Genomic DNA, 27,994 nt, shown 5'->3' on the forward strand with positions numbered 1-27,994 from the left:
AACAGAAAAATATACTAACCAAATTAAACTTCTTGAGAGAATCATCTCATTATTTCAGCATGTAGCAACTGAATTATAGCTAAAGAAAATATTTTCCCAAAAGTTGTCATAACCATAAAAACCGTGATGTCCTTTATTAACAGATATCTTATAATAACCTATAATTGCTCTTTAAAAATGTGAATAGATTAAACAGTATTCCTCCCTTATCCACAGAGGATACCTTCAAAGAGCTCCAGCGAATGCCTGAAATCATGGGTAGTACCAAGTGCTATGTATACTGCATTTTCCTATGCATACATACCTATGATAAAGCTTAACTTATAAATAAGTCACAGTAAGAGATTAACAACAAAAACAAATAATAAAATTGAATAATTATAACAATATCCTCTAATAAAATTTATGTGCGTGTGATCTCTCCCTCCCAAATATCTTGTTGTACTGTATTCAACTCTTCTCCTTGTGATGTTGTGAGGTGATAAAATGCCTACATGATGAGATGTAGTCAAGTGACAGGTCAGGTGAAGGCATTGTGACACAGCATTAAGCTACTATTGACCTTCAAGGGAGGGTACATCAGAAAGAAGATATTCTTCTGGACCACAGTTGGCCATGGGTAAGTGAAACTATGGAAAGCAAAACTGAAGGGGTGCCTGGATGGCTCAGTCCGTTAAGCACCTGACTTCAGCTCAGGTCATGATCCCACATCTCATGGGTTCAAGCCCTACTTCAGGCTCATGCTGACAGCTTGGAGCCTAGAGACTGTTAGGCTCTCTGTGTCTCCTCTCTCTCTGCACCTCCCCTGCTCACACTCTGTATGTCTCTCTTTTAGAAATAAATAAACATTTAAAAAAAATTTTAATGTGGATAAGGGGAGAGTACTGTACTACAACTAGTAATTCAATACTCTTCACAACAAGTTCAAAGTACAAAAAACAAGCCAAGCTTCCAAAGGACTCACCACATTCTAAGTTGAAATGAAATTAAAAGTAGAAATATACCCTTGAGGCTAAGTATATTTTTCTTTATGTTTACATGCCTTTTAAAATACTTTATCCAGGTTATCTTCATTAAAATTAAGGCTTTTATAAAGGATTTAAGTTTCCCGATCCAGATATGGGACTGTAAAATATGCAAGATAGGGATGAAAACAGGAAAGGAACACTTGTCTCAGAAGGAATCAAATAGAAAGAGAATTAGAGATATGGGGTATTATAATGAAGAGAGAAAAACACATACCTTTAGCTGTGTGACAAACTCAAGGAATTTAAAGTAGATGAGAGAACTACAGCAAAGAAAATGCCTTTTCCACTACAAGCTACATATAGTGAAAATAAAATATAGCTGTAGAGTATACTTTACCCTTTTCAATAAGGTTTATTATAGAAATGATATTTTAAGTAATTATTTCAATCATCAACTTCATTTCTAAATGGGTATTTCATATATGCTATGTTTGAATGAAAATAACATAGTAATTTTAAACCACTAGTTTTTATTGTTCATTTTCCAGCCAGCAGTCCACATCTTGGGATTTCCTTTTAGGTATTTACTTCCAGATACCTATACTTTTCTTAAGTGTGCATGTCCAGAAGCCTGTAGCTTCTGATTGCTAGCTTAGTTAAGAGCTAATTAGAGCTCAGGAAGAGGCCTCTATTCTAGTTGTACATGGATGACACCCTCTATTTCAAAGGTAGGAACCTGTTCTTTCTTGATGTTAGACAAATCCTCAGGGACAGGATCCAGTTCCAAAGGCTCTTCGAGTTTTTGCTGATCTTCCAAAACCTTTGATTCTAATTTTATCCCTGGGACATCAGTCTGGAGATTTTGATATTCAGTAGACACATGGTCTACCAGAGCCTCATATGCAGCAGTTTGTTCAGATGGTGGAATAAGGTCATTTTCTATAGAGATTTGTGTAATAAAGTCCTCCTTGGCTTCTGGAAACTGTTTGTCAACAGAGACCATTTCTAAAGTAGTGTCTTCAGTTGATGGAGACCGAAGTTCAGCAGAGGCCTCCTCAGCTGATGGAGACCAAATTTCATATGAGGTATTTTCTTCAGGGGCCTCCTCAGCTGGTAGAGACTGAACTTCAGCTGGGGCCTCAGTTGGTGGAGCCAGAACTTCATATGGGGCCTCCTCTGCAGGGGCCTCCTCAGCTGGTGGAGACTGAACTTCATATGGGGCCTCCTCTGCAGGGGCCTCCTCAGCTTGTAGAGACTGAACTTCAGCTGGGGCCTCCTCTGCAGGGGCCTCTTCAGCTGGTGGAGACTGAACTTCAGCTGGAGCCTCTTCTGCAGGGACCTCCTCAGCTAGTGGAGAATTAACTTCAGCTGGGGCCTCCTCTGCAGGGGACTCCTCAGCTGGTGGAGACTGAACTTCAGATGGAGCCTCCCCCGCAGGGGTCTCCTCAGCTGGTGGAAACTGAACCTCAGCTCGGGCCTCTTCTACAGGGGCCTCCTCAGCTGGTGGAGAATAAACTTCAACTTGGGCCTCAGCTGGTGGAGACTGAAGTTCAGCTGGGGCCTCCTCTGTAGGCGTCTCCTCAGCTTGTAGAGACTGAACTTCAGCTGAGGCCTCCTCTGTAGGGGTCTCCTCAGCTTGTAGAGATTGAACTTCAGCTGGGGCCTCCTCTGCACGGGCCTGTTCAGCTGGTAGAGACTGAACTTCAGCTGGGGCCTCTTCTGCAGGGGCCTCTTCTACAGGGGCCTCCTCAGCTGGTGGAGACTGAACTGCAGCTGGGGCCTCCTCAGCTTGTAGAGACTGAACTTCAGCTGGGGCCTCCTCTGCAGGGGCCTCTTCAGCTGGTGGAGACTGAACTTTAGGTGGGGCCTCCTCTGCAGGGACCTCCTCAGCTAGTGGAGAATGAACTTCAGCTGGGGCCTCCTCTGCAGGGGCCTCTTCAGCTGGTAGAGACTGAACTTCAGCTGGGGCCTCCTCTGCAGGGGCCTCTTCAGCTGGTAGAGACTGAACTTCAGCTGGGGCCTCTTCTGCAGGGGCCTCCTCAGCTGGTGGAGACTGAACTTCAGCTGAGGCCTCTTCTGTAGGGGCCTCCACAGCTGATAGAGGCTCTTCTGAAAAAGCCTCTTCAGCAGAGATAGACTCCACTTTAGTAGGGGCCTCTTCTTCAGGAGTCTCCTCATCTGGGAAAGGCTGTACAGGAGCTTCTTCAACTTTTGGAGACTGAACCTCAGCAGGAGGCCCTTCTGAAAGAGCCTCTTCACCCAGGGTTGGCTGTACTTTGGCAGGGCCCTTTTCTGCTGGAGCCTCCTCAATTTGTGGAGACTGAAGTTCAGTAGCGGACTTTCCTGCAATAATGTCCACAGCTGGTGTAGGTTGCACTTCAGCAGAGACCTCCTCTGCAATGGGGGGCTGGACCTCACCCAGAACGTACTGCTCATCTTCTAAAGGTACCAAACTACCTTTTTTGCTTTGCTGACTAAATGAAGATCTGCTAATACCTACCTGCCTAATTGCTTCATCTCTACTTGTTGAGGGTTGCAATTCAGGATGTTCACTAATGAAAATCTTCCCTGAGGATTTACGTTTCTGCACAACTTCATTTGACTTTGAAAAAGAGCTATCTGGCCTACCAATTACCACTATTTCTGATTCACTAAAGTATGTCTGCTGTTCTCTGTCCACTGTTTCTTTGTGAGGAATGTTCATCATTGTCCAGTCTCCAGTACAACTGGTCTGCTGAGATCTGTCTATTTTGAATTGAATTGAGTGTCTGCTTGTCAGAATTTCTACTTCCTGAACACTTTCTGGAAATTCAGGGACTGCTTCTCCAAGAGCAGCTGGCATTTCTTCAGGTACCACTGTTTCACCAACTGGTTTGATTTCTTCTTTTTTCTCTTCTACAATAGTGTCTGTTTGCAGAGATTTATCAGTCATATCCTGTACATGCTTTCTCTTTGTCCAAGTTTGCTGAAGTTGAGAAGATACTCTGAAAGACTCACAGTTGACTTTACTTCCAGGAATGTTACCAATACTAAGGGTAGCTTTAGGGCCAGATGATTGTGATATAGGCAAATTTTTCTTTTTCTCTGTCACTTTGGTCTGCTGGGATTTATCTACCATTGGTTGACTGGGTTGTCTTCTCTTTCGAATTTCTTGCCTCCCTGCTGAGATAGGCTGATCAGGTTCATCACTTTCTTCCATTTCTAAGACTGGTGAATTTCAAATGTATTAATCTTCAAGTAATTAATCATCAGGAATCACAAATATACCAGATAGGTAAGTTTGCCTTTCTTCATTAAATGTTGTTATGTTTAGCTACCTTAGAAAAAAGTAATTCATAAATTGTTGCATTCTGTACTACACCCTTGTTGGATCCCACCTTACTCAGTAAGCATCTTTCTTGTTTAGTCTCTCACATGACTGAATCTCACTTCTAGAAGTTTCCCTTAAGGGTCTATGACATCACAGCCAATTCTCTCTACAAGCTTCCATTGGTGGTATTCCAAGCACTTTTTAACTTGGTATAGACACTCATAGATAATGGCTGCAAGTGAGAGAGCTACTACTTGAAACATCAAGTTGAAAAAAGCATTTGTCTATCAGAGGAACATCAAGCAAACTCCAGTAATGCTGCTTCTTAATAGTTGAAGGTGATGCTTTTGAACTTTCAATTCTATTCTTTTCATCCTGCTATCAAAGACAGTTATAATACAGAACTCAGAATGCTGCAGCCTATTTTCAATTGTTGGAGAAAGCAACTTATACGTGTGTATATGCTTATATGACTTAAAGAAAATGAATATTGTATGAGAAACTTGAATTCTGAAGTCCATATTCATGTAAAGTCCTTTCCTATGTCTTTAGCACTCAGTAACTACAAGAGCCTACTATCTATCCAGCATCTATCTATCTATCTATCTATCTATTTATGTAGCATATTTGCATTCTCAGACAACTTGAGATATTTTTATTTTCAACTACTTCAGAAAATAGCTCCACCCAAAGCTTGCCAACTAAAGAATGTTAACTCTAAAGATATGCCAAGTGAAATAAAATGCATTTTTTTAAATATATAAGCGACTGAATAACCACGTAGGAATAAATTCCCTAGTGAAGAGGAAAACCTTAAAATGAAGCCTTGAAAAAGAGGAAACCCAGGTAAGCAAATTGCAAATGGTATTATAATAGATTTAGAATGTAAATAAAACCTTAACTTACACATCATGCAAAAATTTTATTAGCAAGATTAAGATTTATCAAAAGATGTGCAAAAGCACATTACTTTAGTCTACCAAAAGTTAAAGAGGAGAAAACAAACTTTAACGTTTATTTATTTTTGAGACAGAGAGAGACAGAGCATGAATAGGGGAGGGGCAGAGAGAGAGGGAGACACAAAATCTGAAACAGGCTCCAGGCTCTGAGCTATCAGCACAGAGCCTGACGTGGGGCTCTATCTCATGGACCGTGAGATCATGACGTAAGCCGAAGTCGGATGCTTAACTGACCAAGCCACCCAGGCGCCCCAGCAAACTTTAAAAATGTAGTCAAAGGACAAAGAAATAAACATATCTAAACAATCATTATGACTTGATTATCTAAATGTTTTTAAATTTCTTTATCCCCCTAGGAAATACAAAAATGTCATTGAATAATTATCCTTGTTTGATATGCATTATTCATAATTATAGCTAGGCTATCTTAGCCAAATCAACACTTTTCAAATTCTTTGATCAGCTCCATAAACCAAACTCAGTCTCTTGGCAGGGATCAGTGAATATCTGTTTAGTGTAATTGGACAACTGTGATTTAAACCGTGTTGCTTGCCCTACATCTCAACTTGCTCTGTCTTAATTTTTGTCTATGCTGCTGTGCTATGTTCTATCTTTCTAAGAATTAATAAAGTGAAGTAAAACAATAGTCATTTTACAAAAGAACTGACCTAGGTTCTCATCAGACCTGCTATAGTTTGAAAATTAGGTTATCAACTGCTTTGTGGTCTGGTGATCTTCTCAATTCCATCTGTCATTTTGTAATCAAGTTTCTGACACTCTATGGAGTATCTTCAAAGTCCATTTTGGGTTGTTCTATAACAAGAAATACAAATGAAAACCACAATGAGATACCACGTCACACCTGTCAGAATGGCTAAAATTAACAACTGAGGAAACAATAGAAGTTGGTGAGGATGTGCAGAAAGGGGAATCCTCTTACACTGTTGGTGGGAATGCAAACTGGTGCAGCCACTCTGGAAAACAGCATAGAGTTTCCTCAAAAAGATAAAATAGAACTACCCTAGAACCCAGAAAATGCACTACTAGGTATTTATCCAAAGGATACAAAATATTAATTCAAAGGAACACATACACCCCGATGTATGTAACAGCACTATTAACAATAGCCAAATTCTGGAAAGAGCCCAAATATCCATTGGCTGATGAGTGGATAAAGAAGATATGATATATATACAATGGAATATTACTTAGCCATAGGAATGAAATTTTTCCATTTGCAACAATGTGTATGGAACTAGAGTGTATTATGCTAATCAAAATGAGTCAGAGAAAGACAAATACCATAGGATTTCACTAGCATGTGGAATTTAAGAAACCAAACAGATGAACATAGGGGAAGGGAAGGATAAGTAAGATAAAAACAGAGAGGGAAGCAAACCATAAGACTTTCAACTATAGAGAACAAACTGAGGGTTGATGGAGGGGTGTGGGCAGGGGATGGGCTAAATGGGTGATGACATTAAGGAGGACACTTGTTTTGATGAGCACTGTGTATTATGTGTAAGTGATGAATCAGTAAATTTTATTCCTGAAACCAATACTACCTATATGTAATTAATTGAATTTAAATAAAAACTTGGAAGAAAAAAAAAAAGAAATGTCAAAACTAACATTGTATTTAATTGGATTATGTAATTGCATGTATTGGATTAATTTTGCTGCCTCAATTTAAATAAGATTTTACCAAATTTTCCATAGACATAAACTGAATTTTCAATATCAGATAAATTCGCAATTTCCAACTATTTGATATTTATGTCTTCCCCTCTAAAAAATAATAAGGAATTTGATCAATCTTACATACCAACCTATCATAGTAAACTGCCTTTGTCACTAACTTATTTATAGAAACAAATTAGCATGCCAAAAAAATCAAAAATTTACTTCAGATTCAAATGGAATTATGAGGAATTTCATTAAACAGTTTCTCATTATATATATATTTTTTAAGTTTATTTATTTTGAGAGAGAGAACAAGTGGGGGAGGGGCAGAGAGAAAAGGAGAAAGGGAATCCCAAGCAGGCACACAGGGCTCAAACTCATGAACCATGAAATTAAAAGTCTGACACTTAACCAACTGAGCCACCCAGGCAGCCCTCATTAGATTTCTTAAATCCACAAATGTTCCTTTTTCTATGCTGATCAACTTAATCAATTAATCATTATTCAAACTATCTTGTCAATTTACAGTTTGGCATTTTACCCTTTGTTCTAGAAATATAACATGATTCATTTCTCTCCCATTTACTTGGTTCACATCTGTTATGGATTGAATTATATACCCTAAAAAAGCATGTTGAAGTCATTAGCTCTAATACTGTAAATGTGACCCCATTTGGAAATAGGGTCTTTGCAAATATAATCAGGTTAAGTTGTCCTTATAAAAACAGAAGTTTGTGGGTGGGGGAGACACAGACGGAAGATGTCCATGTGGAGATGGAGACAGAGATTTGTGTTATGCTGCCACAAAGCAAAGAATACCTAGGGCTACCAGAAGTTAAAAGTAGTGAAGAATTCCCTTCTACAGGCTTCAGAGGGAGCATGGCTCTGCCAATGATTTGGGACTTCAAGCTTCTAGAACTGTGAGAGAATAAATTTCTGTTGCTTTAATCCAGTGTGTGGTACTTTCTTACAGCAGCTCTAGGAAACTAACACAACATTCTTTCAGAGCCCCGTATTTCTGACTTCTGCTTCGAATGTTGTACTTCCAACTCTTTCTCAATCTCTAGGGCTAGTTTCTTTATTTCTCCTTCAGGTCTGGCATTTGGTTTCATACACTATTTGACTCATTTCCATAATCATAAAAGCAGAGGGATTTTCTGAAAAGCTTGTACCTGATGATTTGCACTTAATGTTACCAAAAACAAATTTGCCAAGTGGCACTTAACTTCATTTTTTATTATAATAACTTCAAAAGCTATGATTTAGAGGTGGCAGAGATGCTTCAAATCAATAAAAGTAAATATCTAAACTATGACCTATATTGCTTTGTTCTGAGTAGATCAAATAAGATGAATTCTGAAAAATGCCCATTAGATATATAATAACTACAAGATTATTGGTAAATTTAGTTAAGAGCAATTTCAGTGGAAGGATGGGGATAGAAGCCATAAAATTCTAAAATCTCTGTGGATTAAAAATAAAATTAAAGTACAATGAAAATCTAGAGAAAATAGGTGCAAAATATCTCATAGACAAAGAGCTGTATTTAATATACTACAAGATTTTAGAAATCAGTACAAAGGTAACAATAAAAAACATTAAAAAAGGACATGAATAGAAAATTGATAGAAGTAAAATAAGTGACCAATTAACATATAAAAGAGATCAAAGTCTCTTCTAAAATAAAAATTAAAATACCACTGTAACATTAGCAAAGATTCATTTTAAAGATAATGCCCCCCAAAAGTGAGAGTAGTATTAAATAGATAGCTTCGTACATTGCTGGCAGAAGTTTGAATTGATACTAACTTTATTCTGGATAATTTGAAGGTAGATATCAAATGTTTCTAAAATGTGTGTCATTTGCCAACAATTCCACTTCCAATTCTACTTAATTTTGGAAATAATTATTTCCTCAAGAAGTATTTATGGAGCATCTATCTATTCTAGGGACAGTTGTCAGGTGTTGAAGAAACAAGAATACCAAAAGACATTGTTTCTTGTCCTTGTGAATCTCACAATCCACTGGGAGAAACTGAATACACAAATTTAAAAGTTGTGGAAAATACTGTTAAGTGGTGAAGAGAAAATTTACTTTACCCGGAGTAGTAGGACAAAAAGGGTTTTATAGGAGAGAGCATCTAACTGAGAAAGTATCCAAGGGAGTAACAATAGGAAGAAAATTCTAGAAACTAAAAAAAAAAAAAAAATTCCACTGTGGCAAGAGGAAAGGCTAAGTGAGCAAAGGAAATCATTCATTATAATGTGCTTGAAGAAGTAGATGAGGGACTGATGATGCACTGACATGCAGACTCTAAAAAGAATTGTTATTTTAGATATAGCAATTATAAATATTTATGTACCCAACATCAGGATACCTAAATATACAAAGAAAATATTAAGAGATCTGAAGAGACAAATAGACAGCAATACAATAAAAGTAGGGAACTTGATTACTCCACTTTCATTCATGGATAGTCCAAACAGAAAATTAATAAGAAACTTGGACTTGAACTACACTTTAGATCAGATGGATTTCACAGACAGATATAAAACATTCCCTCCAACAGCAGGAAAATATTCTTTTCTAGCACAGACAAAACATTCTCCAGAATAGATCACACGTTGTCTGACAAAACTAGTTTTTATAACATTTAAGAAAATTAAAATAATATCAAGCATCTTTGCTAACCAAAATGATATGAAACTAGAAATCAATTACAAGAAGATAACAAGAAAATTCATAAATATATGCGTGTTAATCAACATACTGCTGACCAACTTATAGGTCAAAGAGGAAATCAAAAGAAAAATAAAAAATATCTTGAGACAAATGAAATGGAAACACACTTTAGCAAAACTTAAGAGATGAAGCAAATGTGGTTCAAAGAGGGAAGCTTATAGTAATAAATGCCGACATTTTAAAAAAGGAAAAGTATCAAATAAATAACTTTACACCTCAAGGAACTAGAAAAAGAACAAACTACATCTAAAGATAGAAGAAGGAAGGAATAGCAAAGATCAGAGCAGAAGTAAATGTAATAAAGACTAGAAAGACAGTAGGAAAAATTAATGAAACTGAGATAATTTTTTTTAAAAAGATAAAGTTGACACATCTGTTTCTTGTCTCAAAAAAAAGACAAGACAAAATTAAAATTAGAAATGAAAGAGAAGACATTACAACTTATACAAAGGAATAAAAATCTTGGATCATAAAAAACTATTATGAACAATTAACACCAACAAATTGGATAACTTAGAAGAAATGAATACATTCCTAGAAAATTAGGACCTACTAAGATTGAATCATGAAGAAATAGAAAATCTGAACAAACCAATAACAATGAGATTAAATCAGTAATCAAAAACTGCCAACAGAGAAAATCCTCCAAAAAAATTAAAGAGAACAATTCCAAATGCAATTTATGAACCCAGCATCACCTGACACCAAAGTCTGACAAGGACCCTATAAGAAGTAAAAGTTACAGGCCAATATCTCTGATGAACACACATGTAGAAATTCTCAACCAAATGTTACCAAACTGTATTCAATAATGCATTAAAAGGATAATACACCATGATCAAGTGGGATTAATCTCTGGGATGCAAAGGATAGTTCAGCATACACAAATCTATGAATGTGACATACCACACTAATAAAACAAAGGATAAATTACATAATTATCTCAATAGATACAGAAAAAGTATTTAACAAAATTAAATATCCTTTCATGATAAAAACATTCAACAAATTAAGTATAGATGGAAAGTACCTCAACATTATAAACCATCTATGAGAAGCCCATGGCTAACATCATACTTAACAATAAAAAGCTGAAAGCTGTTCTTCTGAGATCAGGAAAAAGACAAACATGCCTACTATCACCCTTTCTATCTAACATATTACTAGTACTGGTTAGAGTCATTAAGCAAGAAAAAGAAATAAAAGGCATCCAAGTCAAAAAGGAAGAGTTAAAACTGACTCTGTTTTCAGATGACATATAGAAAACCCAAAGACTCTACCAAAAAAAACTATTAGAATGAACAAATTCAATAAAGTTGCAAAATAAACATACAAATATTAGTTGCATTCCTATATACTAACAAACTATCAGAAAAAGAAATTAAGGCAACCTCTTTAATAACAATATTAAAAATAATTAAATACTTTTAATTATTTAAATTTATAATTAATTTAATTAATACTTAAATCATTATTAAATATAATTAATTAAATTAACGATTAAATAATAATTAATTCATTCATTTAAATGATTAAATAAATTTAACCAAAGAGGTAAAAGATCTGGACACTGAAAACTATAAGATATTGATGAAAAAATTGGAGAGGACACAAATAAATGCAAAGATAGCCCATGTTCATGGAGGAATTAATATTGTTAAAATGCCCATAATGGCCAAATCCATCTACAGATTCAATATAATTCCTCTCAAAATTCTAATAGCATTTTTCACAGAAATAGAAAAAAAAAATCTTAAAATTCATATGGAACCACAAAAGACCCAGAATAGCCAAAGCAATCTTAACAAAGATGAACAAGTGTGGAGGCATCACACTTCCTGATTTCAAACTACACTATAAAGCTATAGTAATCAAATAATATGGTATTGGCATAAAAACAGATACATAGATTAGTGAAACAAAATAGCCCAGAAGTAAGCCCATAGATAAATTATCAATTAGTTTTTGATGAAGTTACCAAGAATACACAACAGGCAATAGATAGTCTCTTTAATAAATTGTGTTGGGAAAAGTGGTTTGTCACATGAAAAGAATTAAATTGGACTCATATCTTACAAACATTACACTCACAAAAATTAACTTGAAAAGGATTAAAGATGAACATAGGACCTATAATCATAAAACTCCTTTAAAAAAATAAGGGTAAATTCTTTGACATAGGTTTGCCAATGATTTTTTTTCTTTGGATTTGACACCAAAAGCAAAGGCAAAGAAAGAAAAAATAAACAAATGGAGTTACATCAAATAAAGCTTCTGCACAAGAAAAGAAACTATCAACAAAATGTAAAGGGAAGCTATGTAATGGGAGAAAATATTGCAAACCATTTATATAATAAAGGATTAATATCTAAATTATAAAAAGAACAAATACGAATACAACTCAATAGCCAAAAAATAGAAAAAAAAAACCACAATAACACTGTGAAAAAAATGAGCAAAGAACCTGAATAAACATTTTTCAAAAGAAGACATACAAATGGTCAATAGGTATATGAAAAGCCTCTAGACATCACTAATCATCAGGGAAATGCAAATCAAAACCACAGTGAGATATTACTTCACATGCGTTAGGATGTCTATTATCAAAAAGACAAGAGCTAGCAAATACTGGTAAGGACATAGAGAAAGGGAACTCTTATACAATGTTGGGAATGTTAACTAGCACAGCCATTATGAAAATAGTATAGAGTTTTCTCAAGAAATTAAAAATAGAACTACCATGTGATACATTAATCTCATTTCTGGGTATAGATCCAAAGGAAACAAAATCACTTTATCTTGAAGAGATATCTACATTCCATGTTCATTTCACCATTATACACAATAGCTAAGATATGGAGACAACCTGTGTTCCATCAGTGTGGATAAAGAAAATGTGTGTGTGTGTGTGTGTGTGTGTGTGCGTGTGTGTGTTTTAAAAAAAAAAAAGGAAGTCCTGCCAATTGTGAAAACATGAATAAACCTGGAGGACCAAATGCTAAGTGGAATAAACCAGACAGGAAAAAATAAAAACGGCAAGGTATCACTTATATTTGGAATCTTAAAAAAAAAAAAGTTTGAACTCATACAAGAGAGAGTAGAGTTGTGTTTACCAGGGGTTGGGTAGTTGGGATAATGGAGAGAGGTTGGTAAAAGGATACAAACTTTTAGTTATAAGATAAATAAAGTCTGAGGTAGGTAGGTAGGCTAAGGTACAGCATGGTGACTATGGCTGATAATACCATATTGTTTAAATGAAATTTGTTAAGAGAATACATATTAAGTATTCTCACATGAAATAATTTAAAAATCATGGAGCTCTTCCAAAATGGAAGAGTAGGAGCACCCTAAACTCACCCTGTCCCTGGGATACACCTAGATAACACTCACATCAGTGTAATTAACCCAGAAAATGACCCAAAGATTGGCAGAGCAAACTCCACAAGTAAAGGTAGAGAAGAGATCACCTGGAAGAGGGTAGGAAGAGTGGAGACATGGTAGAGAGCTAAATGGACCATGAGCCAACCATGGGAGGAGGGATCTGTGGTCACAGAATGGGGAGAGAAACAGAGCCTCACACTAGGGAGCCCACATGGGGAAGACAAATCTCCATACCATTTGGCTTTGAAAACCAGAGGGACCAAATTTCCTGATTTCTTAAAATTAGCAGTCTGGAATTTTAAAAATCAGCTGGCTGGGCTCTGGGAGAGCCTGGAGATGAATAGGAAGCTGAGTCCCTGCCCTTAAAGAGACAGAATAACAAACAGCCTGCAGAGATACAACATAGAAGCAATAGATTGAAAAACACCTGGGGCATACAGGAGGGAAAGTTGCTTACTAAACTTAAAGTGTGTCCAGAGGAGCATGTCCAGAGGGGAAGTTCCCTGAGGGACTTCTCCAGGAACAAAGGAGCCAGCATATATGATTTCCCTCCCCCTCCTCCAGCATAAGCACATTGCCATCTGTGGGAACCACCTCCACAACAACATTCCCTACTGTCCCCCCAACCCAGGCTTTGGCCAATCAGGCTTTTCCAATCACACTTGCCTCTGTCCAAGTGCTGTAAGTCCCCTCCCAAGAAAACCAAAGCAAACCCCGTCAAGCATCTCCTGACCCACACACTGTGCAGAGCCTTGGTTCCCATGGCAAGAGCAGCAGCATCAGTGTTGGGGACAGCGAGTCTCATTTCACAAGAAGAGCGGCATGTACCTTGTTAAAACTGCATGCCTCACCATAGCTGGCCCAGTCCCTTCACTACAGTATTATCTGGAACCCACTCAAACCAGGATCACTAGTCTGATAGTGTGCAAGCAGCACTGAAGGGACCATCACCACTCCAAAGTGACTCCTACCATGGGGTGAGAGAAAATAATCACACATACCAATCAGACAGCAGCCCCAGTCATGGGCTTGGGGCAGACAGTTGGTCTGATTGCAGACCTTGGCCACCAATAAAAACTTCTCAAGGGACAGCACAGGGAAAATGCCATGCAATTTGGTGTTATTGCATCTCTGGAAAATTCCTAGTCTGACCTAACTCAATTCCAAGGTGACACAGACTGTTCCACTAACACCGCAGAAACCAACATTTCCCACAATAGGCAAAGAAAGTCACTGCAGATGACTGGACTGAAGGAAAACACAGCCAAGACACAACAGCAGGGTGCATGCAACACATAGAGGAGACACCCCTGAAGTGCCAGGTTTTGGTGAACAAAGGACACAGCACTGCAGGGCACTACAGGACCTCTTCTTCATAAGGCCACTACTTTCAGAAGAGAGACATAGCAGAGTTTCCTAACACAGAGAAACAGACACAGAAAGTTAGACAAAATGAGGAGGCAGAGAAATATGTTCCAAATGAAAGAACAGGACAAAACCACAGCAGAAGACCTAAGAAAAATAGATAAAAGTAATATGCCTGATAGATCATTTAAAGTAATGATCATGAAGATACTCATTAGACTTGAGAAAAAAGTGGAGGATATCAGTGAGACCTTTAACAAGCATAATAACATTCACATTTACAGATCTCAAAAGAAGAGAGAGAAAAAGGGCAGAAAATTTATTTGAAAAAATAATAGCTGAAAATTTCCCTAATCTGGGGAAGGTAAGGGATATCCAGATCCGAGAGGCACAAGATTTACCAAAAAAAAAATCAACACGAGGAGGTCCACACCAAGACACAATATTTAAATGGCAATAAGTAATGATAAAGAAAACAAATTTAAAGCAGCAAGAGAATAGAAGACAGTTACATGTAAGGGAAACCCCATAAGGCTCTAAGTGGATTTTTCAACAGAAATTTTGCAGGCAAGAAGGGAGTGGCATGATAGATTTAAAGTGCTGAAAGGAAAAAATCTGCAGCCAAGACTACTCTACCTAGCAAGGCTATCATTTAGAATATAAGGAGAAATAAAGAGTTTCCCAGACAAACAAAAGCTAAAGGAGTTCATGACCAATAAACCAGCCTGACAAGAAATGTGAAAGAGAACTTGTTGAGTAGAAAAGAAAGACCATAAGTAATAAAAGTAGAAAGCACAAAAGCAGTAACAAATAAGTATATCTGTAAAAATAAGTCAAGGTACACACAAAATAAAAGGTATGACATCATTTACCTAAAACATGGGAGGAGAGGAGTAAAGAAGGTTCAAACTTAAGTGACCATCAACTTAATATAGACTGGTATATGCAGAAGATGTTATATACAAACACAATGGTAACCACAAGTCAAAAACCATAATAGAGGGGCGCCTGGGTGGCGCAGTCGGTTAAGCGTCCGACTTCAGCCAGGTCACGATCTCGCGGTCCGTGAGTTCGAGCCCCGCGTCAGGCTCTGGGCTGATGGCTCGGAGCCTGGAGCCTGTTTCCGATTCTGTGTCTCCCTCTCTCTCTGCCCCTCCCCCGTTCATGCTCTGTCTCTCTCTGTCCCAAAAATAAATAAAAAATGTTGAAAAAAAAAAATTTAAAAAAAAAAATAAAAAATAAAAATAAAAAAAATAAAAACCATAATAGATATGTAAAGAATAAGGAGAAAGGAATCCAAATACATCACTAAAGAAAGCCACCAAACCATGAGAGAAGAGATCAAAGAAAGGATTCAAGAGAACTACAAAACAACCACAAAAAAAGTAACAAAATGACAATAAATGTATACCTACCGATAATTTGAATATAAATGGACTAAACACTCCAATCAAAAAATATAGAGTGACAGAATGGATTAAAAAACAAGACCCATTTACATGCTACATACAAGAGATAATGTCAGACCTAAAGACATATAAAGATTGAAAGTAAGGGGATGGAAAAATATTTATCATGCAAATGGATGTCCAAAGAAAGCCAAGGTAGCAATAAGTACATCAGGCAAAATAGACCTTAAAACAAAGTCTGTAATAAGAGACAAAACAAAGAATACCATACATAGGGGACAATCCAACAAGAAAATATAACAATTGTAAATGTTTATGCACCTAACATGAAAGCTCCAAATACATAAAACATTTAATAGCATACAGGAAGGGACTAATTTATAGTATTACAATAATATAGGGGATTTCAACACCCCACTTACATCAATGGACAGATCATCCAAACAGAAAATCAACAAAGAAACAGTGCTTCTTAATGACACACCATACTACATGGATTTAACAGATATATTCAGAACATTCCATCTTAAAGGAACAGAATATACATTCTTTTCAAGTGCTCATGGGACATTTAGAGTAGATCACATAATAGGCCACAAAACAAGTTTGAATAAATTCAACAAGATCAAAGTCATACCATGTATCTTTTCTCACCACAACACTATGAAACTAGAAGTTGGGGCGCCTGGGTGGCTCAGATGGTTAAGCGTCCGACTTCAGCTCAGGTCATGATCTCACAGTTCGTGAGTTCAAGCCCCATGTTGGGCTCTATGCTGATGACTCAGAGCCTGGAGCCTGCTTCAGATTCTGTGTTTCCCTCTCTCTCTTCCCCTCCCTCGCTCATGGTCTGTCTCTCTCAAAAATAAATTTAAAAATTAAAAAAAAAAAAACCTAGAAGTTAATCACAAGAAAAGATCTGGAAAGAGCACAAATACATGGAAGTTAAATAAGATGCTACTAAACAATGAATGGGTCAACCAAGGAATCTAAGAGGAAATGAAAAATTACATGGATAGAAGAAGAAAATGAAAACACAATGATCTAAAATCATGGAAATGCAGCAAAAGCAGTTGTAAGAGAGAAATATATAGCAATACCACCCTACCACAAGAAGCAAGGAAAATCCCAAATAAAAAACCCAACTTTACACATAAAGGAGCTAGAAAAAGAAGACAAAACAAAACCACAAACCAGCAGAAGGAAACAATAAAGATTAGAGCAAAAATGAATGATATAGAAACTATAAAAGCAATAGGATAGATTAATGAAACCAGCAGCTTGTTCTTTGAAAAGATCAACAAAATTGATAAACAAGACTTATCAAAAAAAAGAGAGAGAGAAAGGACCCAAATAAAATCAGAAATGAAAGAGGAGAAATAACAAATGACACCAGAGAAATACAAAGGATTTTATGAGAATGTTATGAAAAATTACATGCTAAAATATTAGACAACCTAGAAGAAATAGATACATTCCTAGAAACATATAAACTACCAAACTGAAACAGCAAGAAACAGAAAACTTGAAAAGACTTAACTACTGTCAATGAAATTGAATCAGTAATAAAAACAGAACAAAACAAACAAATAAAAACAATAGCAAAAACTTCCCACTGAAAAGAAGTCTAGAACCAGGTAGCATCACAGGCAAATTATAACCAAACATTTAAAAAAAAAAAAATATCTATTCTTCTCAAGCTTTTCCATGCAATAGAAGAGGAAAATAACTTACAAATTCATTCTATGAGACAAGCATTATCATGATACCAAAACCAAAAAAAGACACCAGGAAAAAAGAGAACTATAGGCCAATACCTCTGATGAACATAGATGCAAAAATCCTGAACAAAATACTAGCAAACCAAATCCAACAATACATTTTAAAAAATCATTCACCATGATCAAGTGGGATTTATTCTCAGCATGCCAGGATGATTTAATATTCACAACCTATCAGCATGATGCATCACATCAATAAGATAAAGGATAAAAACTATATGATCATTTCAATAGATACAGAAAAAGCATTTGACAAAGTACAACATCCATTCATTATAAAAACTCTCAACAAAGGAGGCTTAGAGGGAACATACCTCCCCATAATAAAGGCCTTCTGTGAAAAACCGACAGCTAACATCATACTTAATTGGGAATAACTGAGAGCTTTTCCCTAAGGTCAGGAACAAGACAAGGATGTCCATTCTCACCACTTCTATCAACATAGTACTGGAAGTCCTAGCCACAGCAATCAGAAAACAAAAAGAAATAAAAGAATCCAAATTGGTAAGGAAGAAGGCAGATGACATGATACTAGATATAGAAAATTCTAAAGACTACACCAAAAAACTATTAGAACTGATAAATGAATTCAGGAAGGTCACAGGATACAAAGTTAATACTCATAAAAGAATGAAACTTTGACATTTGCAACCACATGGATGTATCTAGAGGGTATGATGCTAAGTGAAGTAAGCCAGTCAGAGAAAGACAAATAGCATATGATTTCACTCATGTGTGGAATTTAAGAAACAAAACAATCAAAGGAGAGAGAGAGAATCAAAGAGAGAGAATCAAAGAGAGAGAGAGAGAAACCAAAAAACAGACTCTTAACAATAGAGAACAAAGAGCTGGTTACCAGAGGAGAGGTGGGTAGGGGGTGGATGAAGTAGGTGAAGGGGATTAAGAGTACACTTACCATGATGAGCACTGAGTAGTATATGGAACCATTGAATCACTAAACACCTGAAACTAATAAAACACTGTATGTTAACTACACTGGAATTAATAATAAAAATAATTAAAAATCAACTATCTGAGGTGATGGATATGTTCATTACCCTGATCTGGGGAATACTTTCACTTTTGATATATATGTCATATCATTATACGCTTTAAATACATTTTTTTGGGAGCATCTGGGTGACTCAGTTGGTTAAGCATCGACTCTTGATTTAGGCTCAGGTCATGGACTCATAGTTCATTAGTTTGAGCTCCACTTCAGGCTCTGCACTGAAACTGCAGAGCCTGCTTAAGATTTTCTCTGTCTTGGCTTCTCTCTCTCTTTCTCTCTGTCTCTCAAAAATAAATAAATAAACTTTTTAAAATAAAAATAAAAAACTAAATATATTTTTATTGTACCCTATAAATATATTGTCAATTTTATCTCAATAAATCTGAAAAGGGGAACTGTTATTAGATCTGACCAGTGGATCTCACTTAAATCAGTGTCAGACTAGAATGAAATCACATCTGATACTAGTGTTCTTCTTCCAAGCTCAGTGAGTGTTAACAGAATTGAGTTCCCAGTGGTTGTATGACTGACGTTCCAATTTTCTTGCTGGTTGTCCACCAAATTCACTCTGAATTCCTAGGGGTTGCCTTCAAATTCTAGTTAGGTGGCCCTCAACATGGCAACTTAACTTTTCAAAGCCAGTAAGACAATTTATTTTCCATGTGCTACAACAAAATCACATGCTCCTCACAAAATACAGTTTTTACAAACATGACTAATAATCTCATCATTTTTATTATATAACATAACCTAATCTCTCCCATGATATTCAAACCTTCTCATACTCAAAGAGATGAGATTTTACAGCAGGAAAATTTAGGGTCATTTGAGAATTTTGCCTACCATGGCAGGAAAGAATGGAATCATAAAAATTAGTCAGAAGGCAGACAAGAAAAGAGTCTAAGACAAAGCCTCAAATTATCAAGCATTTAAATGCCAGGTCAAGGGAAAAAAGACTGGGAAAAAAATGACTAAAACTGTGTAATAGGTTGACTGAATTATAGATGGAGAGAAAAGAACAGAACATAGATGCATTTTGGAGTTGGGAAAAACTGGCATTGATGAACTGGCTATCAGGGGGAAAGAATAGAAAATACTAACAGCGATTTTTGCATTGGTTCTTGCAACTAGGTGAATGGATGCACCATTTGTTGAGATAAGGGAATAAATGGATGGGGAAACAGCGAGTGATGGCAATATCCAGAGCTCAATTTTGGACATGTTAACTTTGAGATGCCTCTAACACACCCAGGTCAAGATATCAGATAGTTGAATATCAGGTTCAGAGTTCAGAAGAGTGGTCAACATCAAAAATATAAATTTGGGACTCATTGGATATGTATGGTACTTAAAGCCATGAGGTTGGATATGATCACTTAAGAAAAGGATCCAGAAGGACAAGAAAAGAGAGATAAGACTGACCCACTCAGTTATCAAACATTTAAATGTCAGAAAGAGGGATGAGGCTGGCAAAACATGACTGAAAATAAGCAGCTAGAGATATTGGAAAACCAGAAATTTCTGTTGTCATGGAAGTCAAGAGATGAAAATATTTTAAGAAGGCATGGTGAGAAATGGATTGGTTTCAAGTGATATTAATAGAATCTAGTCAGACAAAGGCTGAAAGCCCACTGCATTTGTCAAACTGGATGCTATTGGTGAATTTAGCTAAAGTATTTTCACTGGACTACTGAAGTTAAAGCCATATGGCAGATAATGAGAAAATGGATAGAATTACAAGTAGATAATTCTTTCCAAGAGCTTCAGCACAAAGATTATAAAAAATGATGTTTATTTTCACACTAAACAAAAAGTAGATTATCACCTATAATAAGAAAAGACAGGGGCGTCTGGGTGGCTCAGTCGGTAAAGCGTCTGACTTTGGGTCAGGTCATGATCTCGCAGTTTGGGAGTTTGAGCCCCACGTCGGGCTCTGGGCTGACAGCTCAGAACCTGGAGCCTGCTTCGGATTCTGTGTCTCCCTCTCTCTCTGCCCCTCCCCCACTTGTGCTTTGTCTCTCTCTATCTATCAATAACAAATAAATGTAAAAAAAAAGAAAAGGACAAATAGTATATATTTTGAAAATATGTCACTCTTAAAAATCATGTTAATAAAAAAATATGTAATGACACAAACACCCATGACAAAATACTAGGTAGGGAAAAAAAAGCAGGATATAAACTTGTAAGGATGAGCTTACTTTCACAAAATAAATATTATATATTATACATTATGCATTTCTTTATACATATAAAATGCTTAGAAAAAGAATTAGAATGGTACAGTTATTGGATACATATTAATAAATAGATGGAAAGTCATTTCAGTGTTTTACATACCCTTTTCTATATTTTTGAATGTTTCAAAATAAGCAGTATTTATATTTCAATCAGAAAAAATAAGAATGACTATAATAAAGTACTATTCTGGAGTCTTTAAAGTATCTACTGTAGAGAATAATAAAGCTGAGTAAAAAGATTTCCAGGATCCAGTCAGTTGGATATAGAACCAAACCCAAATTCTTGTTCCATTAATTTTTACAATTGTTTATTTTTTTCCAAGTGTGTTCAGCAATACTATCTACAAACTTATGGAAGTGTGAGAATTTGATTGAGGCGAGTTTTTAGGGCTTACCAAGGTAGTGGAACAAAAAAGTAAAAAGGAACAAGGGAGTTAACCATAACCTGAGGCTAGATATAATAGTGAAGAAGAGTATAAACTGAGATGTAGGGGGAAAAAATAGAATGAACTGAAGGTCAATGAACAAGTGTAGTGGGAGAAAAGGAGTGACAAAATGGAAAAATGGGCACATGTAGTGAGAGTGTAGAATGCTATAATCTAAGATTTTTAAAAAGGCAAACTAGTGTTGCTTAAAATAAAGCCAAGTATATGACTGAGGTAGAAATAAAGTACAAGTCTCTAAATTTGAGGGATTCCAGGAACTTTGAGGTTAGACATTGAGGTGATGGAAAGTAATCCAGGATGAGTGATAGGGACAATGATTCCAAGTCTGAAGTCAATGATATCAATGAATCTGCACAAGTATCCAGGAAGTTAATCAAGCACAGGGACAATAAGCAATAAATATTGCCACAGCCTGTAAGTATGAGCCTTTGTAAGTAAATATATTTTCTAATATATTTTCTATAGCAATTAAGGAAGAATTGAAGCAGTCACAGGCTCCTACTCCCCATCTCACGATGCTTGTGGTTTGAGGAAATGAAGAGTCTCCATTAAAAGGCATCACAAAGGGCGTGCCTGGGTGGTTCAGTCAGTTAAGCCTCTGACTTCAGCTCAGGTCCTCATCTCACACTCCGTGAGTTTGAGCCCTGCGTCAGGCTCTGTGCTGACAGCTCAGAGCCTGGAGCCTGCTTCAGATTCTGTGTCTCCCTCTCTCTCTGCCCCTCCCCTGCTTTGTCTCTCTCTGTCTCAAAAATAAATAAAAACATTAAAAAATTTTTTTTAAAAAGGCATCACAAAGAATGCTGTATCTTCAGGTAAAACAAAGAGATAGATGTAGCAGACCATCAATATACTGACAATGTATGGAAGCTTTTGTGGGGGTTGGAGAAATGCATAAAGTAAAAAGATTAAACTGGATGGAATCAGTGGAAGATTAGAAAAGGGGAGAAGCCAAAAGTATATAACCAAGATGGCCTTAATTTTCTTCCCAGCTTGACTAAAGTTGAGAGAGGCTTCTTCCTGTCTGAAGCACCTGATCTTCATTTTCTTAAAGCACTTTCTTTATAAAACTGTGTAACTATAAATCCTTTCTCTAGCTCTTTGAGATGTAAATCTTTTTAAAAACCTCTTACCAGTTTTACAACTCAGGATTGTCTTTCTCAAGGATCTGGGAGCCATCCTTTTTAAATGTAATCTTTAAGGAAGATAGTACCACACCACTGTCTCTCAATTGTTTTAGGAGGATAGTAGCCTAGATTTGGTGGGCTGCACCACTTCTCCCAAGTTGTAAAATTATCTCCTGTCATCAAGATTGAAAAATCATAAGTGGCCTACAATACACCCCACCCAGGTTTTAAAAGTTATCCTGCCATTTGTTTCAGTGTTGAGTTCAAACTGTATTTTGATTTCTCTCCTCTATTGCAATAGCCTTGAATAAAGTCTTTCTTCCTTTTCTAACATTGTTCAGTACCATATTTTCCTTTGATATAGTAAAAAAAAATAGATTATACAGGGAAAGTTCAGTATGGATAGTGGCCCAAAGTAACAAGGATGTGAAGCACTGTGAGATATTTTGACACAGTGTTCTCAAAACATCTTAGATTAAAAGCATTCCATTGTAGGTACAGACTGCAATGCCTTATTCTATCAAACCTTGTTTAATCAGAGGCTATTAAACTATTTTTATTCCACTATTCTATTAAGGGTTTATGGTTTAAAAAAAAGGACATACTGTATATAGGGCATGGTGTGCTTTTTTTAATATTATTTTTGTCATTATTACATCCCTACAGGATACACCTAGAAACTGTATATGTAATAACTAGAAGAATGAAGTAGAAGGATATTGTTTTTTCTGTGTATGCTTTCACAATTCTTCACTTTACTTTATAACAAGATGCCAAACAAGACAGATGATTGACAGAGAGATAGATATCCAGGATTAATTAAATAAAGCAAGTTCCAGAATACATCAGTGAGTTATTATATATTCAGAAAAATTTCCTAAAATATCGTTAAATGAGAACCAATGCTCACGCAAATTATTCACAAACATTCAAAAATATTTCAATACCTTCTGAATCTTCAAATTTTAAATTACATATTATCCTGATGTCTTCTGCTTGCCATTCTAGATCTTCAATCTTTTCCACCCTACATTGCACCCCAGGAGTCTGGTCCAAATGGACTGCAACAATGGATAACCTTGCATTTTTACTTTGATTGGATTCAGCAAATGGACTACACTTTCTCAGGAGATCTGAAGGAGATCAGAAGAGTGAGGCTTCCCCCATCTCCTTCACTGAAGAGTTAGCTCGAGGTGTCAGTCTCTCTGCCAAAAGTCATAGCGGCTATAAGACCCTTTGTGCATAGCGTTCTCTCTCCTTCTCCTCTCTTCACTAAATCACCTTTTCCTTCCCCCTATCAGACTAGAGATAGTAATGTTACTACTTCAGGACACTGTATAATCTTTTATGATTTCTCTCACATTCTGCCCAGACTTTTATGATTAGTCCCCTTATTAAATTCTCAAATTACTCAAACTGAGTATTTCTCTGTGAGGAAATGATACATATATCACATAGACTTACAGATTTGAAGATGTTATTATATCATAAACTTTGAAATTATAAATAGCATATGGCTTAAATTATAAATCCCAGATAAATAAAAATATACAGTTACCAAAATACTCCTTTCTCTAAATATTGTAGATAAATGGTACTATTTGCTTCAGATTATATCCAAATTTAGCTAGAGAAATAAAGTTGCTGAGAAAACAGCTATGCCAGTTCTTTTTAATCCATCCATGTAAGAAAACTAAGTTAAATATTGTTTATATTACCCAACTCTTAATCAGTAGACTATAGGAGTCAAAGGGAGGGAGTTCTAATAACAACAGTTCTCTTCCTTCTTCCCTTCCCTAATCCTACAGTGATCCAAGAATTCTTATTTGGGAGGAATATAACCTAGCAACAAAGAGGAGAGTAGTGAGTTCTTTGAGGCCACAGAAGAGCTGCTACTGATTCCCACATTAGTCTCCTTTGCAAAGGGTGAATTATGTAAAAATGAGTAGAATGAACACCAACTGGCCCCTCCCTGTGACCAGTGCTAAACTTTTTACAGGGTAATTTCTTCACCAGAAGTGGGTTCTGCTCCTTGGTCCAAACCAAAATTTAAAACATCAGAATATAAATTTAACAGGAATTATTTAATTTTTTAAAAAATTAAAAATACATTTGTGTATTTAGTGTAAAAATTTTTTTCTAACACAAAGGACAAAAACATTTTTGTACACAGCAATTACTGGTCAGTATAAGGTCTTAACATTCTTTTATTTAATCTAAGGATTTACAACTCCTCTACAGATTTAACATTTGTTCTCTTTAGGTCCTCTCCTGAAACAACTACAAAAGAGAACTTAACAAAATCCCATAAGTAGATTTAAAACCCAACATATATAAAATTACATATCAAAATGAAATATAATAAATAAGTCACCTCTCCAAAGCATGTCTACATCTAAAATATCACCTCTCTAGATCTAAAGAATATAAGTTAGTCAAATCCTATTAATAAAAATGTTCATACCTGTGTGGGTAATTTATTGGGTTCCTCCTAACTTTTGTCTCTTCTTAGACAAATGACATATGAGCCTGATTAAAGAATTAATTTCTCATATATAGCAACTTGAATAAACCCTTTGAATGAAAATTTCTATCATTACTTTTTAAAACTTTTCTAATGTTATATACTTCAAATACAGCATCGTTTTGACAAAAATATGAAAAAGTACCCAGAAGTTCTGCTTTGAAATATTCTAATTATATAGAGGCAGAACTGCTTAAGCAGAAAAGAAACTATTAAAAATGCAAATTCAGCATTTTGAAAGGCTATTAAGACTTCTTTATTAGAAAAAGAAGACCAAAGTTTTTAAACATGTCAAGAAAAAAAAAATGCTTAGAAATATCCTCCAGGGACAAATCATGAACTTGTTGAGAAAGAACATTTAAAAGGATATGTCTCTCTTCTATCCATTCTGACTTTAGATCATGGATGACTACAGATCGTTTCCATAAATATACCCACCAGAAGATTCTATAAAAAAAGTGTGAGGGGCGCCTGGGTGGCGCAGTCGGTTAAGCGTCCGACTTCAGCCAGGTCACGATCTCGCGGTCCGTGAGTTCGAGCCCCGCATCGGGCTCTGGGCTGATGGCTCGGAGCCTGGAGCCTGTTTCCCATTCTGTGTCTCCCTCTCTCTCCGCCCCTCCCCCGTTCATGCTCTGTCTCTCTCTGTCCCAAAAATAAATAAAAAACGTTGAAAAAAAAATTTTTTTAAATAAAAAAAATAAAAAATAAAAAAAGTGTGAGTTAAATATACTTGTGAAATATCTGCTACCCTGTCCAGACTAAACCTACCTGCTTGCCTCTGTGACCTACAAAAGTCTTTGCCTGAAGAGAAGGTAAAAGAAGCCCAGCTGGGAGGAAAGTTTTTGCAATAGGATGGTGGGATCTGAGGTGTGGCTGTGTTTCACCCAAACCATATCTGACCCTCTAAACTGAAGGATTCCCTGACTATTTTGCCCATAGGAACAGAACTTCTCAACTAATTTCTAGAACTTGCTAACTTCAAATAGCCCCACAGTGTCAAGTAGGTTTTAAAAATCTTCACATATGCTGTCCCCAAAACTGTATGACCTAATAAACACAGGGTAAAAGTAGCATTAGAGCATTGGAGGAAAAATATATCTCGTGAAATAAAGACATTTAAAATACTTTTTTAAGACTTGGGTTGACTGTGTAAAGAAGTAAAAGTTCTAACTCAGCTGAACAACATAACTTCTTGTGTTGGACATTCTCAGCTTTTGCTGAAAGGTCAAAACTCTCTGTGGACAACAGAGGCTACTGAACACACAAATGGAGCATAGCACATGACTCTGGAGATTCATTCTAAAAGTATGACTTGTCAGCTCTAGCATTACAAGGCATTAAAACCCACGCACTGTTCTCTGATGATAACATTGTTCCTAACCACTTGGCACCAGGAGTCACACTGGAAACCACTGAGAGAAAAAAAAAAAAAAAAAAAAAAGGCAGACTGAGGAAATAGGATCCCTACTCTCCTGAATTTCGGCATGACATTACGCTATATGTCCTTCAGTGCATTGCTAGATCTCTTTAAGCATGAAGCCCACAGGGCTCAAGAGAAAAATGTGATGCTGCATTTTGAAAAACTGGAAAGCATTCTCATCTCAACTCCAAATAGAAGTCTTATGCTTCAATCAGACAAATAAGCAGCTATACCACTACTCTTCTGTTTTGTATTTTTTTTTTTAAAGAGCTATGTATTCTGTTCTAAAAGAGCTATGTAAAACAATCCTTTTCAGTGGCAGCTTTAGAGTGATTTGCCAAACCAATTAACAAGGATGAAACCAAAACAGGCTCACCTATAACAGAGATTTCAAGCAGGCATGAATTGAAATCAAGTATGTCAATACAAACTGAATACTGATGGTGCATCAGATAAAATAGAAATTTCTAAATTTCTAAAACTGGAATTAGATTCAGATTGTTTAAATCAGAAAATATACACATACCTGTATGGTGGGTTAATTTATATGATTGTAAACACAAAGGCCTTTACCCTAATTCTTCTGCTGAAAGTTTAATAAGAGTCAAAGCCATTACATAATAAGGCAATCTAACTTGAAACTACCTTTTAGAGAAGAAAACATTGATTTAATTTTATAATAAACCTATAAATGAACTAAAAATTACTAGATCTGATAAATGAAATCAGTAAGTCACAAGATATAAAATCAATGTACAGATATCTATTGCATTTCTAAACACTAATAATGATGTAGCAGAGAAATTAAGAAAAGAATCCTATTTACAACTGCAAATAATAAAATATGCAATAAAATTATGCAAATAATAAAATACCTAGAAATAAACTTAACCAAAGAAGTAAAGAACTGTATCCTGAAAACTATAAAACATTAATGAACAAAATTAAAGAGGACACAAATATAAAGATATGTCATGCTCGTGGATTAGGAGAACCAATACTGCAAAAATGTCCATACTACCCAAAACAATCCAGATTTAATTCAATTTCATTTTTCACAGAAGTATAACATACAATACCAAAATTTGTATGTAATTACAGAAGACCCCAAATAGCCAAAGCAAATTTGAAAAAGAACAAAACTGGAGGCATCACAATCCAAAATTTCAAGATATACTACACAGCTCTAGTAATCAAAACAGAATGGTACTGATACAAAAATAGACACATAGATCAATAGAATAGAGGAGACAACCCCAAAATGAGCCCACAGTTATATGGTCAATTAATCTTAGACAAAGGAGCTCAAGAATATGTGGTGGAAAAAAGAGTCTCTTCAACAAATTGTATTGGGAAAACTAAACAGCTACATGCAAAAGAATGAAACTGTACCATTTTCTTAAACCATACACAAAAATAAACTCAAAATAGATTAAGGACTGACAGGTGAAACCTGAAACCATAAAAGTCCTAGAAAAGAGCACAGGCAGTAATTTCTCTGACATTGGACACAGCAACATTTTTCTAGATATGTCTCCTCAGGAAGGGAAACAAAAGCAAAATTAAACTATTGGGACTACCTCAAAATTAAAAGATTCTATACAGCAAAGGAAACAACCAACAAAACTAAAG

General features: G+C 35.9%; 2 protein-coding genes across 2 annotated transcripts in view; both read right to left on the minus strand.

The window, feature by feature from the left end:
* LOC131517978 (uncharacterized) overlaps positions 1 to 27,994 on the minus strand; it is a 409,931-nt gene that overhangs the window by 33,901 nt on the left and 348,036 nt on the right. The gene's annotated exons all lie outside the window — the stretch shown is intronic.
* Positions 1,479 to 4,402, minus strand: FSCB (fibrous sheath CABYR binding protein). The gene has a single exon (XM_058738924.1). It carries the CDS (start codon positions 4,165 to 4,167, stop codon positions 1,657 to 1,659), a length of 2,511 nt encoding a protein of 836 aa, XP_058594907.1. The 5' UTR covers positions 4,168 to 4,402; the 3' UTR covers positions 1,479 to 1,656.

The sequence above is a fragment of the Neofelis nebulosa genome, chromosome 7, assembly GCF_028018385.1.
Source record: "Neofelis nebulosa isolate mNeoNeb1 chromosome 7, mNeoNeb1.pri, whole genome shotgun sequence".
In the NCBI taxonomy this organism is placed as follows: Eukaryota; Metazoa; Chordata; class Mammalia; order Carnivora; family Felidae; genus Neofelis; species Neofelis nebulosa.

Coding starts and splice junctions, on each gene's coding strand:
- FSCB (XM_058738924.1), bottom strand. CDS start 4,167: ATGGAAGAAAGTGATGAACCTGATCAGCCTATCTCAGCAGGGAGGCAA.